The sequence below is a fragment of the Archocentrus centrarchus genome, chromosome 4 (assembly GCF_007364275.1).
Source record: "Archocentrus centrarchus isolate MPI-CPG fArcCen1 chromosome 4, fArcCen1, whole genome shotgun sequence".
Lineage (NCBI taxonomy): Eukaryota > Metazoa > Chordata > Actinopteri > Cichliformes > Cichlidae > Archocentrus > Archocentrus centrarchus.
This window is the reverse complement of record NC_044349.1, coordinates 34,208,057-34,221,220: the sequence shown is the minus strand read 5'-3', so window position 1 is coordinate 34,221,220 and position 13,164 is coordinate 34,208,057. Positions and strand designations below refer to the sequence as shown.

Genomic DNA, 13,164 nt, shown 5'->3' with positions numbered 1-13,164 from the left:
ACACATCTTCAGTTTCCATTTTGCTTGTAATGTCATGAAGGGTGGTACTCACGGGCATGGTAATGCGGAAATCACACTTAGCAAAACCCATAATTTATGTTGGTTTGAGATGCAGAAGCCAAAGTCCCACTTCCTTTTTGCGCTAACCTGTTCTGGCTGTTCTGTCGGCCTCAGCCAGACACAGTAGATTCTCATAGAGGCTTTTTTGGGCAGTATTTACAAAAAGATTCAAATACCTTTCAGGTTTTCTTTATAAAACAAAAACAGTTAGAGAAGGTGAAACACCTCCTTGCCACCTTCAAAGCCTACAGGGTGCAACACTCACCACTGGGTGGTTTGGGTCTGGGGGGAACACTTTTCTTGGGAGGCAGAGCTGGCATGTCATTCTTTCTGTTGAATGGGTCGTCCACAAACACTGGCTGGAAAAAAATGTGAGGAAAGGAATATGCTGTTTTGAATCAGTATAATCAGGCTGAAGAACAATATAGGCCATGAAAGTTCTGGGACTTTACAACAGGAGGGCACCAACGCCACCTAGAAATACATTACTGTGCAAAAGTCTTGAGCCACCACCACCAATGACGCATCAGCAAACACTAGATGGATCAAGTGAAGGGCCAGACGCATTTCTCAGGACCAACGTCAAGTCTTTACTGGATTTCTGGATTTTGTCTTTACTAAGGACATGACTTTCAGATATTGTTTAACTGCTGTAGTTTTTTAGGTTAGACACTTCTCTTATCCTACACTTTCCAGTTTCATAATTTTTTTAGGACACACTGCGCACTGCACACATGCCAAGATATGCCAAGTTTCAGGCTAACAGCTCTTTGGAAATCACCACATCTTTGGCATTTTTCATAGACTGAACTAAAGAAACTCGAACAAATTATGTGCTGTTGTGATAGACTGCTAATAAGAAACTGCCTAAAAATTTATAATTGGTTCTTTGCCAAGTGGTCGGTTAAGTGTAGAGTTAGGAGCCTGTTTTACACTTGAATGATTGATAGGTCCGCTTAACAAAAAAAAAAAAGAAATTAACATTCCTTTGAAAATGGTCAGGTACAAGGACTAGACTGAACAAGAGTGAAAATGCACCCAATATTCTGCTGCACTGATTTAATTTTTTCTTCAATATGTTTTCCTGCTAGAGCCCATGTGATGACAGACTTTTGGATATCTGCACTAGAAAGTGTATTTTCAGACTGATGTTCACCTCTCCTACCTTCTGGTAGTCTGGAAGCCAGGTGGCCCTTCCTTCAAAAGGGTCTCTGGGTTTTGACATGTGGCTGAAGTCTGCAAATCCAGCAGAAATGTTACTGCTGCTGCTGAATGAACTGCTGCCAAAGGGGTCCAATGTCCCAAAGAACTCTGAAAATGACACAGTTACATTAACCCTTTATGACCTATAATAGAACAAGCCCGCCAGACCATATCTTTACATTTATACATGCTGTAGTACCATCTTGTGGAATATTTTAACTTACTATACATCAATAGGTCTGTGTAGATTCTCAGTCATCCAGGTCATAGTAGTCTCTGGAGCTTGAAAAAGGCGACTGGACTTCTTTTTGTTTCTTGAAGACGTTTCACCTCTCATCCGAAAGGCTTCTTCAGTTCTCAACCAAAAGGTGGAGAGACCCAGGTATTTAAACCCCTGTGGGCGTAGTCCCCTGAAGGTGGTTATGACCCTCTATTGATCATGTGCGTGAACACATGTGCCCAGGTGGGAAGGGGGCGTGGGTCATATTTAATCAGTGGTTTCAGTTGAAACCAATTTAGGACTCCGCTCCATTGTTTCCTGTGGCCTATTGAGGTCACTGGAACAAAGGTGTGAATGGGGGTTGAGACGTCTGGGAAGGGAGCTCAGGACAGCACTGTAAGCGGGGGAAAGTTGGTGACGTAATCAACCTCCTCTGTTCAATGAAGGTTGTTCACAGTGGACATAGATGGCTTCTTTCACTCCTCTTTCAAACCATCTGTTTTCCCTGTCCAAAATGTGGACATTGGCATCCTCAAAAGAGTGCCCTTTTTCCTTCAGATGCAGATGTACTGCTGAATCTTGTCCTGTCGAAGTGGCTCTTCTATGTTGTGCCATTCGTTTGTGAAGAGGCTGTTTGGTTTCACCAATGTAGAGGTCCGAGCACTCTTCACTGCACTGAACAGCATACACTACATCGCTGATCTTGTGTTTGGCGGGTTTGTCCTTGGGATGAACCAGTTTTTGTCTTAGGGTGTGACTTGGTTTGAAGTATACTGGGGTGTCATGCTTGGAGAAAATTCTTCTGAGTTTCTCTGACAAGCCTGACACATATGGGATGACAATGTTGTTCCTCTTGTCCTTCCCATTCTCTGTAGTTTGTGTTTGGCCTTCATTCCTGTGCATCTTAGCTGATTTGATGAAGGCCCAGTTGAGGTAACCGCATGTTTTGAGGGCTTTCTCAATGTGTGTGTGTTCCTTATGCTTCCCTTCTGCCTTAAAGGGAACACTTTCCGCTGGGTGTTGTAGGGTCCTGATCACCCCAAGTTTGTGTTCCAGAGGGTGGTGGGAGTCAAAGAGGAGATACTGGTCTGTGTGTGTGGGCTTCCGGTAAACTTCAACGTTGAGGCTTCCATCTTCCTCGATAAGCACCGCACAGTCCAGGAATGGTAACTTGTTATCTCTGGTGTCCTCCCTGGTAAAACGTATGTATTTATCCACTGAGTTAATGTGACAAGTGAAGGCTTCTACTTCTTGGGTTTTGATTTTGACCCAGGTGTCATCTACATATCTGTACCAGTGGCTAGGTGCCATCCCTTTGAAAGAACCAAGAGCTTTACTTTCCACTTCTTCCATGTAAAGGTTGGCTACAATGGGAGCCACTGGGGAGCCCATGGCACATCCATGCTTCTGTCTGTAGAATCCATCATTGTATTTAAAATATGTTGTGGTAAGGCAGAGATCTAAAAGTGCACAAATCTGATCTGGGGTGAAGCTGGTTCTGTTCAGTAAGGAATCGTCTTCCTGTAGTCGTCTTCTGACGGTCTCCACTGCCTCAGTTGTGGGTATGCAAGTGAAAAGTGAAACCACATCAAAGGACACCATGGTTTCATCTGGATCCAGTACAAGATTCTGGACCTTGTTAGTAAAATCTGTAGAGTTTTCAATGTGGTGGGGTGTGATGCCAACAAGCGGTGATAAGATGGTGGCGAGGTGTTTGGAAATGTTGTAGGTGACCGAGTTTATACTGCTGATAATGGGTCGAAGTGGGACTCCTTCTTTGTGGATCTTTGGGAGTCCATAAATGCATGGAGTGGCTTCTCCAGGGTACAGGCGGTAGTAAGTGGGGCGGTCAATGGCTTTTTCCTTTTCAAGTTGTTGCAGGCAGCAAACAACTTTTTTCTTGTAGTTGCTTGTGGGATCACGTCTCAAGACCTCATAAGTATTGTTGTCACTGAGGAGTGTAGTAATTTTGTTGTGGTAATCCGATGAATTCAGCACAACCGTGCACCTCCCCTTGTCGGCTGGCAGTATGGTGATGTTTTGATCCTTGCTTAGGGCTGTGATGGCCTTCTTCTCCTGAATGGTGAGGTTGGATGGAGGAAGTCTTGCACTGGAGAGAGTGGCTGAAACTTTCATCCTGATCTGTTCTGCTTCAGGATGAGAAAGTTTGTTATTTCTTATAGCGGTTTCTGTTGCTGTGATGAGGTCTACTATAGGAAGCTGTTGTGGGGCTATGGCAAAGTTGAGTCCTTTGGCTAGCACATTTTCTTCTGGTTTGGTGAGGATCCTGTCTGATAGGTTCTTCACCCACTTTCCTTGGTTTCCATTGCTCTCCACCTTTTGGTTGAGAACTGAAGAAGCCTTTCGGATGAGAGGTGAAACGTCTTCAAGAAACAAAAAGAAGTCCAGTCGCCTTTTTCAAGCTCCAGAGACTATACATCAATAGAACCTTCATAACCCTAGGTATAACAATATGTATGAAATAAATCCATAGTAACTACAGAAAGTAGCTATAATGTGCACTAACCCACAAAGAAATTGAAAACAGTTTTTTGTATTTAGCTGTACATGCTAATGAAAACAACAAAGTGGATGAAGTATGTTCTGTTATTTGCATTTTTTATGCAAGTTCTGCAAACCTGTTAGAGGAAGGATACAGCACTCTGGGACACCTTGAATGCATGACATGTAAGAGTAAATTCTCTGGTTTCATATGCAAATAGAATAATTGTTGTATGTGGTTGCAATTCGACCGGCATTTAAAAACAGTTATGTAATTGGGAGTGCCGGCACTTCAGTCGGTCACAAATGGGTAAGTACATTTGGGACCACGCATTTTATAACTTTACCAGGCTACTGTTCCCACTGTATTTATTAAGTAGGTATTAAATGGAATGTTATGAAATTTTACAGACAATCAATACTCCCATTTTACAATTCCTACTGATTTTCGAATCACCTGGTTTTCTTCCTGTGTCAGCTACAATAACTTTACATTAACTCTCCTAACCTTTTATCAAAAGCCATCATCAGATAAAATTGTTGTGTTAAGTTGAATTTGATTCAAAAAGCTTAACAGAAATATACTTCCAAGTCTAGAACACTTTCTCAGAGACAGGTGTTTCGTTGTCAAGTGTACAATCAACAGGAATACAGGTTTTTCTGAAATTGCAGAAACTAAAGAAATTCTAGAAGGCAATGATTCACAACATGCTGAAAAACAGCTTTATATAGTCCAAATCAGTGTATAGAGATTTCACTTGAAGAACAACATCTTCTATTTTTTTAAAAAATTGCCCAATTATTATGTGGTAATAACAAAATTCAATGCTAACCCTAACCTTAAACAGGTCATGTGCCATCTGGTGGAAGTTAAGAGGTTAAAAAAATGTGCTGTATGCTATGACACAATCAGTGACCATGAATGCATTTATTTGTAATGTCTTTATAAGCTGCAGCAGGCCTGCTTAAGAAGTGCATAAAATTACATCAAAAATTTAAATTTTTATCTCAAAGTACACATTTTATTTCTTTACAATCACAAATATCAGGCCTAATCAAAGGCAATTTAACTATTATGAAGCTGTATATGAAGTTGTACTTACGTGTTATCTTATTTATTAAGATTATGTTATTAAGTGGACTTAAAGTACTGCAGCCATGTTTTAATAGGCAAACCAACATTGTGATCTTTGCCTGCGTAAACAATGGTCAGAGTCTGGAGACAGCTAAACTCAAAATAGGGCTGAAAACTGCTGTACCAAGGTGTACCAGGGTCACTGTCCTTTTGGATACTACAGAGAACACAGACTGACAAGTTGATGTGATTCTCTGGTTATAAAAACTACATGACGTCCACAGGGACTGTGATGGAATAAAGAATCAAATCATACCTGATCCTTTAGGTTTTTGGTGGCTTGAAGAAAATGGGTCACTGCTTGTGAAGTTAGTGGTTTGCTTTATGAAGAAACACAATACAAACAAACACAATACAAAGAAACACAATGTTAATATAGTAAATTGAACTCTAACTGCAATATTTATTGAGAATTTTTTCCTTTCATTTATTTTATTATTATTTTTCTGGTTGTTTATGTTTGAGTAAACTGTGTAGTGGGTGCAACCACACATCTCAAGAGATTGTTAGAGTGTTTATAATCTAAGTGAAAATCTAAACTCTGTGGTTTGTATTGATGATTCTAAAAACTAAGATTCTCCACAGCAACAGTAACAGAGGGAGCATAGTAAACATTTTGAAATCTGAGACATTCTTGGGATTTTATGTAACTGGATATACAATAAAAATCCACATTGTTTCCTTCAATTTTCAACAAGTACCTTGGAGGGTAAAGTTGCACTTTTACTGAAAGGGTCTGCTGTGGAGAAGGGATCCATCTTTGTGGTCTTCTTGAAGAAATCTTCTGATGAAGTCTTGAATGGATCTGTCTCTTTGAAGGGGTCTCCTCCAAATGGATCTGCAGCAGAAATAAACTTCAGCTACTTAAAGTCTATTTCTTAAGCAACCAGACCCTTTTTTTTTTTCTTTCTCAAATTTCAAATAACAGATATCAGTTCTTTCATATCAGTTTTGCTGAGACAGTGTTGAGATTGCACTCTCAATTTCAGTGCTGTCTGTAATTTACACTAAAATGAACTAAAATTAATTGTTATGACTATAATATCTCTTCTGAAGGAGAGGAATAACGTACAACACATCACGTCTCCGGCAAATCATGTGACTTCCATGGCCGCCATTTTTATTTGTCTGTGTGGCGTTAGGCTCAGTGTTTTGAATTGAGTGTCTGAAAGTTTCCTGAATGTCTGCAAGAATGACCACCTCAATTTTGCTGTGATGTTAAACTGCAGCAATAACAGCAAAACTTCCACTGAACCCAGGATGGCTCAGAAGTACAGATTTCATCGATTTCCTACCGACAAAGAGGTTAGCATCAGTGCTATGAGTCACTGGGTCAGTATGGATGGCGATAAATTGAGTTCAATTACGCACAGGCCACAGTGAGCAGGACCATCAACATGGTTTTGCTTGCTGTGCCGCGTTGCCATCCATCCCTCCCCTTTTTAATTACACTATAGACATTACAGCTAACAACATGTCACCATACACATAGGGCATCGGGGGGAAAACGTGTTCCCCAGAATTTGGGCGGTTGGACTACTGATGTGGCCCCAATCCCTATTTCACTGCTGTCTGCCCCTCAATTTTATCTGCACCTTAGACATTGAGGGTTTTGGGGGGAGGTGTGGATAAGCACTGCTGATCACCAATTGGGTGCTCATCATGCATCTTGTCCCCTCAATTTTAATAGGACTCTAGTTTTCATACAGTCATAGTAATTTTTTACATCTCATACCCTCACATATTTTAGGGGACTCCGAGGTAAAAACATCCATCCATCCATCCATTCGCTTCCGCACATCCTGTTAAGGGTCGCGGGGGGGCTGGAGCCTATCCCAGCTGTCATAGGGCGAGAGGCAGGGTACACCCTGAACAGGTCGCCAGCCTGTTGCAGGGCTAACACAGAGGGACAGACGACCTTTCACACTCACATTCATGCTCTCATTCACACCTATGGGCAATTTAGATTAGCCAATTAACCTAACCCCAGTAAGTGCATGTCTTTGGAATGTGGGAGGAAACCGGAGTACCCGGAGGAAACCCACGCAAGCACGGGGAGAACATGCAAACTCCACACAGAGAGAGGGAGAGGCCTGGGCCAAGGTGGAATCGAACCCAGGCCTTCCAGATGGTATTCTAACTGTGAGGCAGCAGTGCTAACCACTACGCCACCGTGCTGCCCTAAAATTTTTAAATATTCCTTTTTCTATTCCTGATTAATTTATATGTGTTAATATTATTAAAGTGTGCACAGAAACATTCATTTAACAAACAGTACTAGAAACATCCCAGCTGGCTGCTACAGCTATGAGGTACAGAGGTTTATAATTATATTATTGTACAATTATAATATTGATCCTCATAATTTGCTTTATTTTCTGATCTACAGTGTATCACAAAAGTAAGTGCACCCCTCACATGTCTGCATATATTTAAGTATATCTTTTCATGGGACAACACTGACAAAATGACACTTTGACACAATGCAAAGTAGTCTGTGTGCAGCTTATATAACAGTCTTCATGTAGCGCAACAATTCGTCTTTTAAGATCCTCAGAGAGTTCTTTGCCATGAGGTGCCACGTTGGAACTTCCAGTGACCAGTATGAGAGAGTGTAAGAGCTGTACTACAAATTGAACACACCTGCTCCCTATGCACACCTGAGACCTAGTAACACTAACGAGTCACATGATATTTGATGATGATGATGATACTTTATTGATCCCACAATGGGGAAATTACAGTTAATAGAACACCCATCCAAGAAGACAAACAGAACAAACATGGGGAGATAGGTGAACTGTGGCCATGCTGCTTGTCATTTTAGAGGGGAAATGACAAGCAGTGCTCAATTTGGACATTTATGGGTATAGTCTCTTAGGGGTGTACTCACTTTTGTTGCCGCTGGTTTAGACATTAATGGCTGTATATTGAGTTATTTTGAGGGAATAATAAATTTACAGTTATATAAGCTGCACACAGACTAGTTTTCATTGTGTCAAAGTGTCATTTTGTCAGTGTTGTCCCATGAAAAGATATACTTAAATATCTGCAGAAATGTAAGTTTCAGATCACTGTTAAAACTCTTTCTTCCCCCCCCCCAGAGGCTTCTCGATTCTTTTCAGTTCTTTACAACTGATAAAAGAAAAAAAAATAATATATGCCCTGAATGAATTGTTTACATTGTTGAGAGTGGGAGCTCTCCTGTGTGTAAGGTTGCGCTAATTATAAATACTGGTATTTAACAGCTCTGAACAGACAAAAAAAATATGGCAGATGGTAGTTTCTGTGGGGTGCAATTTTGGTGACATCAGCAGTCTAGTTGCTCAGTCTCCCTTAATCTTGTATCTGGACAAGATTGGTGTGCACATATACATCCCTGTCATCAAAGTCATCCCTCAGTTCAAAAGCTGCTCTTTACTGAGCCAAGGCAGTACAATTTGGTGCTGTACCTTGTTCCTCTCCTTCAGAGAACAGAAGTTATAGTCATAACATTTTGTTCCCTTTCAGTTGAGTCACTCAGTAAACACATACAATATAGGACATATATTCATGCAAAAGCAGGGAGGCAAAAACTCAGAAGCCCAAAATCCATAGAGGTATAAGCCACAGGAATAATCTTTGAGGCTGTCAAAAGAGGACTATGTGCAAGAAAGATGCAGAGACAAAGCATGAAAGTCACCCACTCACTGCAGAAGGCAGAGTGAGAAGCAAAACAGTTTTTTACAAAACTTCATACCTTAAGCATGGCAAGTATATGTATCACCCTGTCAAATTCAATGTGACAAGCAGATATAGCTCCCAAAGAAACTTTAATTGTAGAAAAGGAAAGACACTTATCTAACAGCTCCTGTAGGAATGTCAAAACATTCACCTTGTCCAACAGATCTTATATTTGCGCCAGCCCGTGTAACTTCCAATCCCCCACCAAGGGTCAGAAAGAAAGTCTGGCCACAGGTCCAGGTGGCCCGAAACATGAGTGGCTTTAAAGCTGCTTTTCCACCAATGGGGTTCCGGTGCCGGTGCCAGTGCCAGTATTTGAACAGTTCAGCCGCTTTTCCAGCACGAACGCGCTCAGTGCTCGGCCAAAAAACGGGTTCAACTCAGGCCCCGCAATTAGCCGGTCTGGAACCAAGAACGCGTGACGAAAGCGGCAGAAGGGTGTGACTTTGCCATCTCAGCGAGTGTCCTGTTTTACACCATGGTGTGCTTGGGGGGGGGGGGGGGGTGCTGAGCCTGACCACAGCACAACATAAAGAAATACTTGTATGTTTTATTGTTTATTTATTCATATGCTCGTTTATCTTCTGTCTGTGTGCCAATCTTATCTGTAAAAGGTGCTACTGGAACTACAATTTCCCTGAGGGAATCTTCCTAAGGGATTAATAAAGTTTATCTAATCTAATCTAATCTAATCTAATCCCTCAGAGAGGCATCTGTAGACACCACCTTGCAAAAAGACACCCTCCCAAACAAAGAGCAACTGACATAACATCCTGGCCTCCCTCCAATGGCGAAGAGAAACTCAGAAGAATTTTCTCCGAGCGTAAAATTCTTGTGCATTTCAGACCTAGCAACATCCTCAGACAAAAACTGGTTCATCCCAAGAACAAAACATGCAAACACAAGCTAAATAACAGTGTACGTAGTGTAGTGAGGAGTGCTTGGAAGTCTAAATAGGAAAAACTAAACAGCCGCTCCACAAACATAGGAGAGTCATCTGAACAGGACAAGACTCAGCTGCAGGTGCACACACCTTGGTTGTGTGCACCTGTGTGTTTTCCCCCATGTGTCCACTTATCCACTGTTTACTACTGAGAGGAAATGGCATGGCGTAGCTTGGAAATGTAACCGGTAAACCACCACCCATGGAGAGAAGGCACAAGCGTGTCACCAAGGAAGGTGAACAACCAATTGGTTGACCTGCAGCCCTGTAAATGAGGCATTGTTGCCATCCGATATGTTTACGGGGAAAGGCATTAGTTGCCTGACTTGATTTATTTGACCTGCATACTTGAGGATTTGAAACTGTCTGAGAACAACAGGCATTCATTAACTGCAACATGGGAACATATAAGTTCATACAGTTTGTTGGAAGCACCTTTATTGGGCACAACAATGACAAACAGTGTGAAAAGTTGATGTGGTCACCTGAACATTTAATACACCCAAACTGGGAGTTACAACCTGAGGTAGCAAAAATGAACTTTTGTGTATAGGGGGGATTTGTGCTTGGGAGACTATTAGGAAAGCACAGTACCTGAACATAACCTGAACAGAACTTAGGCAGCACCTCTTGGGCAGCAACAGATGAGGGTGCAGTGTCTCCTCTGCACCCTCTTAGGAATGAAGCCTCATTCCTCTTAGGAATGAGGCTTCTTCCTCCTAGGCATTCCAGTCTCGCTGGAGGCCTTTCTGCAGGCTGACTAGTGTGGAACTTGACTCAGTCTGTGCTCTCACTGGCGGTACTACTCACTTGGTAGTAGGTGGTCGGTGTGAGCAGGCTGCAAGCTTGGGCCTCACATCATGTCTGGTGAGGATATCATGCAGTGCCTCTGTCTGCTTCTTCCTCAGCTCAAATTTAGCCTGAATGGCTAAAGCGATTGCCCAAATAACCCCTCAACAGACACTTGTTTACATTCCCTCCTGCTCTCTGATAGGGACAGTCGCATTCTATCTCTCTCCTGCCTCCCTGCCCTCCCCATCTCTCCTGCTTGCTGCAAGAGCATCTCTTACACACTGTCCGAATAAGAATAAGATTAAGAAGCAACATGGATCTGGCAAACTGGGCCCTGAACACCACTGATCAAATTTTCTCCACTATGAGATCGGGAAAAGGGGAGCCTGCGTGTCTGAGTAGAACAGACACGGTTGGATACGTCATCGATTCTTGGGGCTCATGGAGACGTGTGTGCCTCTCTGCTCTGGAGGTCGAGGACATGGAAGACGTCTACATATTGGGCTATCTGGTAGCGGTATCTCTTCTGTTTGGGCTCGGAGGACACCTGATTTACTGGGCAAGTGAGAAAACCTGGGCAGCAGTTCGACATCTGCCGAGGCTGCAGACCCAGGTGGATGGGCTGTGCAGAGCCGTACAGACTCAGATTCAAAGCCTGGTGGACCTGAGCTGGAAGTTGGATGCGTAGTCCAGCTGAGAATGTGCTCGCAGGCGAGAGGGGTTAGATCTGGAGATAAGGTTCGGTACTGCACGGCGAGGATGGTAACTAATGAATTTGGAATATTAGATTTTCTGAATGGGTTCCCCAGTGAAACTGAACGCTGTTGAAAAAAAACAAGCAGCCTGTTCCAAAACAACATCAGCATTATCAGGACTTCGGCTCCCTAGCCGGCCTTGGGCTGGTAATCATATCTCTCCGAGACAATGTGTGACGGTCGCTCTTCCCCTCAGCCCTCTCTGTGATTTGTGTGAGCTGGATCTGGTGTACCACGGCCGCTGATGAACTTCCATCACTATCAGCGAAGTGTTTTGGCTAGGAGCTGGCATCTGACTCCACAATGCCCCTACCCTCTCATCTCCGTCTGCATCCCCTCCTCCCCTCCCTCACCCACCATATTGCTATCCTGGCTTTAAATGTGCAAATATGCTTTGCTAAGGTGGGTTTTTTTGGACCCTGGTATGGTGCTCAAAATGAGTACCATACCAGATGACTTTTTTTAACCTAACTACCCCACGATGTATGTTTGTTTTCCTTTTCCAGGGACTGATTGTAGCAGTGGCGCCAGTGAAAAACAGCAGCGGCTGCGGACACCCATCTCCCCGGTGTTAGTCTTGTCTGTTCTTCTCTGGATGGTTGTTCCGAACGTAATTTCGTTATATTATGATGGAATGTCGTTATATAATTTGTTGTATAATGATTAATTTCATTGTATGCATAATGATAATAAAGTTCTATTCTATTCTTGTTTGTCCAGATAAACGGCCCTGTTTCTATCTGGGACTTCAAAGAGGGTCAACCACAGATACCTCTGCACCACTCCTATTGAGGCCATCCCTCTGCCCAGGGAGAACTTTGTAGAGTGGGACATACAGAAAACGTAATTTATGTCGACTGTTACCTCAGTAAAGAGAGGCATCAGTGGGCTGTCTGGGGGAACCAGTGACTCAAGCACCACCAGACATTGACTGGTACTGTATGTCTGAAGCATAGTGAATGAATGAATGAGTTTATTGCCATGTGGGTGAACAAGTTCACACATTGGAAATTGCAGTTACAGAACACCATCCAAGGGGGGGATATGTGTCCTGGGGTCATGCAGCCGACTTGCAGCGCTACCTTTGATAAGAGCTCATGCTGCTTGCAGTGCCTGCCTGAGTCCAATAAATCTTGTCCTACTGACACAAAGAATCTATGGTGCTCAGTCAGAAGAGTTAAGGGGCTACCTACACCATGGTTGTGGGACAAAGCCAAATAAGCCATCAGGAATGGCTCCATAGGTGGTGAATTAACTTAATCAGCCTCCTTTCGTGCCATTCAGCTCCAGATACCATTTAGCTCCAGATACTGTCCATAGCCAGCTACAGTGATGCAGGTAGACTTTTGTTTGCTCTATGTAACGGTAAGCTCAGAGACAACATCTGGAAACATGGGAAGGTGGTTTTTACCATTGTTTTAACCGTGGTGGCTTCTGAGTCAGGACAGGGCCACTCCAGCTGCACCTTCTCTGCTGTATGAACAAGGAATAGACAGACATGTTGTCTCTCCCGTTCATCCTCTGACAAACCATGGATATCCAGGTCACCACCGTGCTGGTGAGCAGCTAGCTCAGGCTGACTAGTGGCCTCAAACTGGATGTGGCTCGTGCTCGACAAACCCACCAACATACTCCACGTGTTCAGCCTAGCAAGTTGCAGGGACATTGACCAGCTACTCCTCGCTTTGTCTTGGAGAAGAGAGGGGCATGCCATGCGACAGCAGTCTTTCCTGGCACTTTCTCCACAAATGACCCATCTTTTGAGGGTTGAGTGCTGGAGCTGGTGATGCACTGTTCTCTTGGTGTGCCAATTGAACAGTGGTGGCTAACA

The 13,164-nt window shown here is 43.1% G+C and overlaps 1 protein-coding gene across 3 annotated transcripts in view; it reads right to left on the bottom strand.

The window, feature by feature from the left end:
• Positions 1–13,164, bottom strand: part of eps15l1a (epidermal growth factor receptor pathway substrate 15-like 1a) — an 82,893-nt gene that overhangs the window by 22,658 nt on the left and 47,071 nt on the right. For all 3 annotated transcript variants that reach the window (XM_030727347.1, XM_030727348.1, XM_030727349.1), the window contains 4 exons: positions 5,822–5,958; positions 5,377–5,440; positions 1,226–1,371; positions 326–419 (listed from right to left, as the gene is read on the bottom strand). In XM_030727347.1, coding sequence (XP_030583207.1) covers positions 326–419; positions 1,226–1,371; positions 5,377–5,440; positions 5,822–5,958 — 441 coding nt within the window. The remainder of the gene's footprint in view (positions 1–325; positions 420–1,225; positions 1,372–5,376; positions 5,441–5,821; positions 5,959–13,164) is intronic.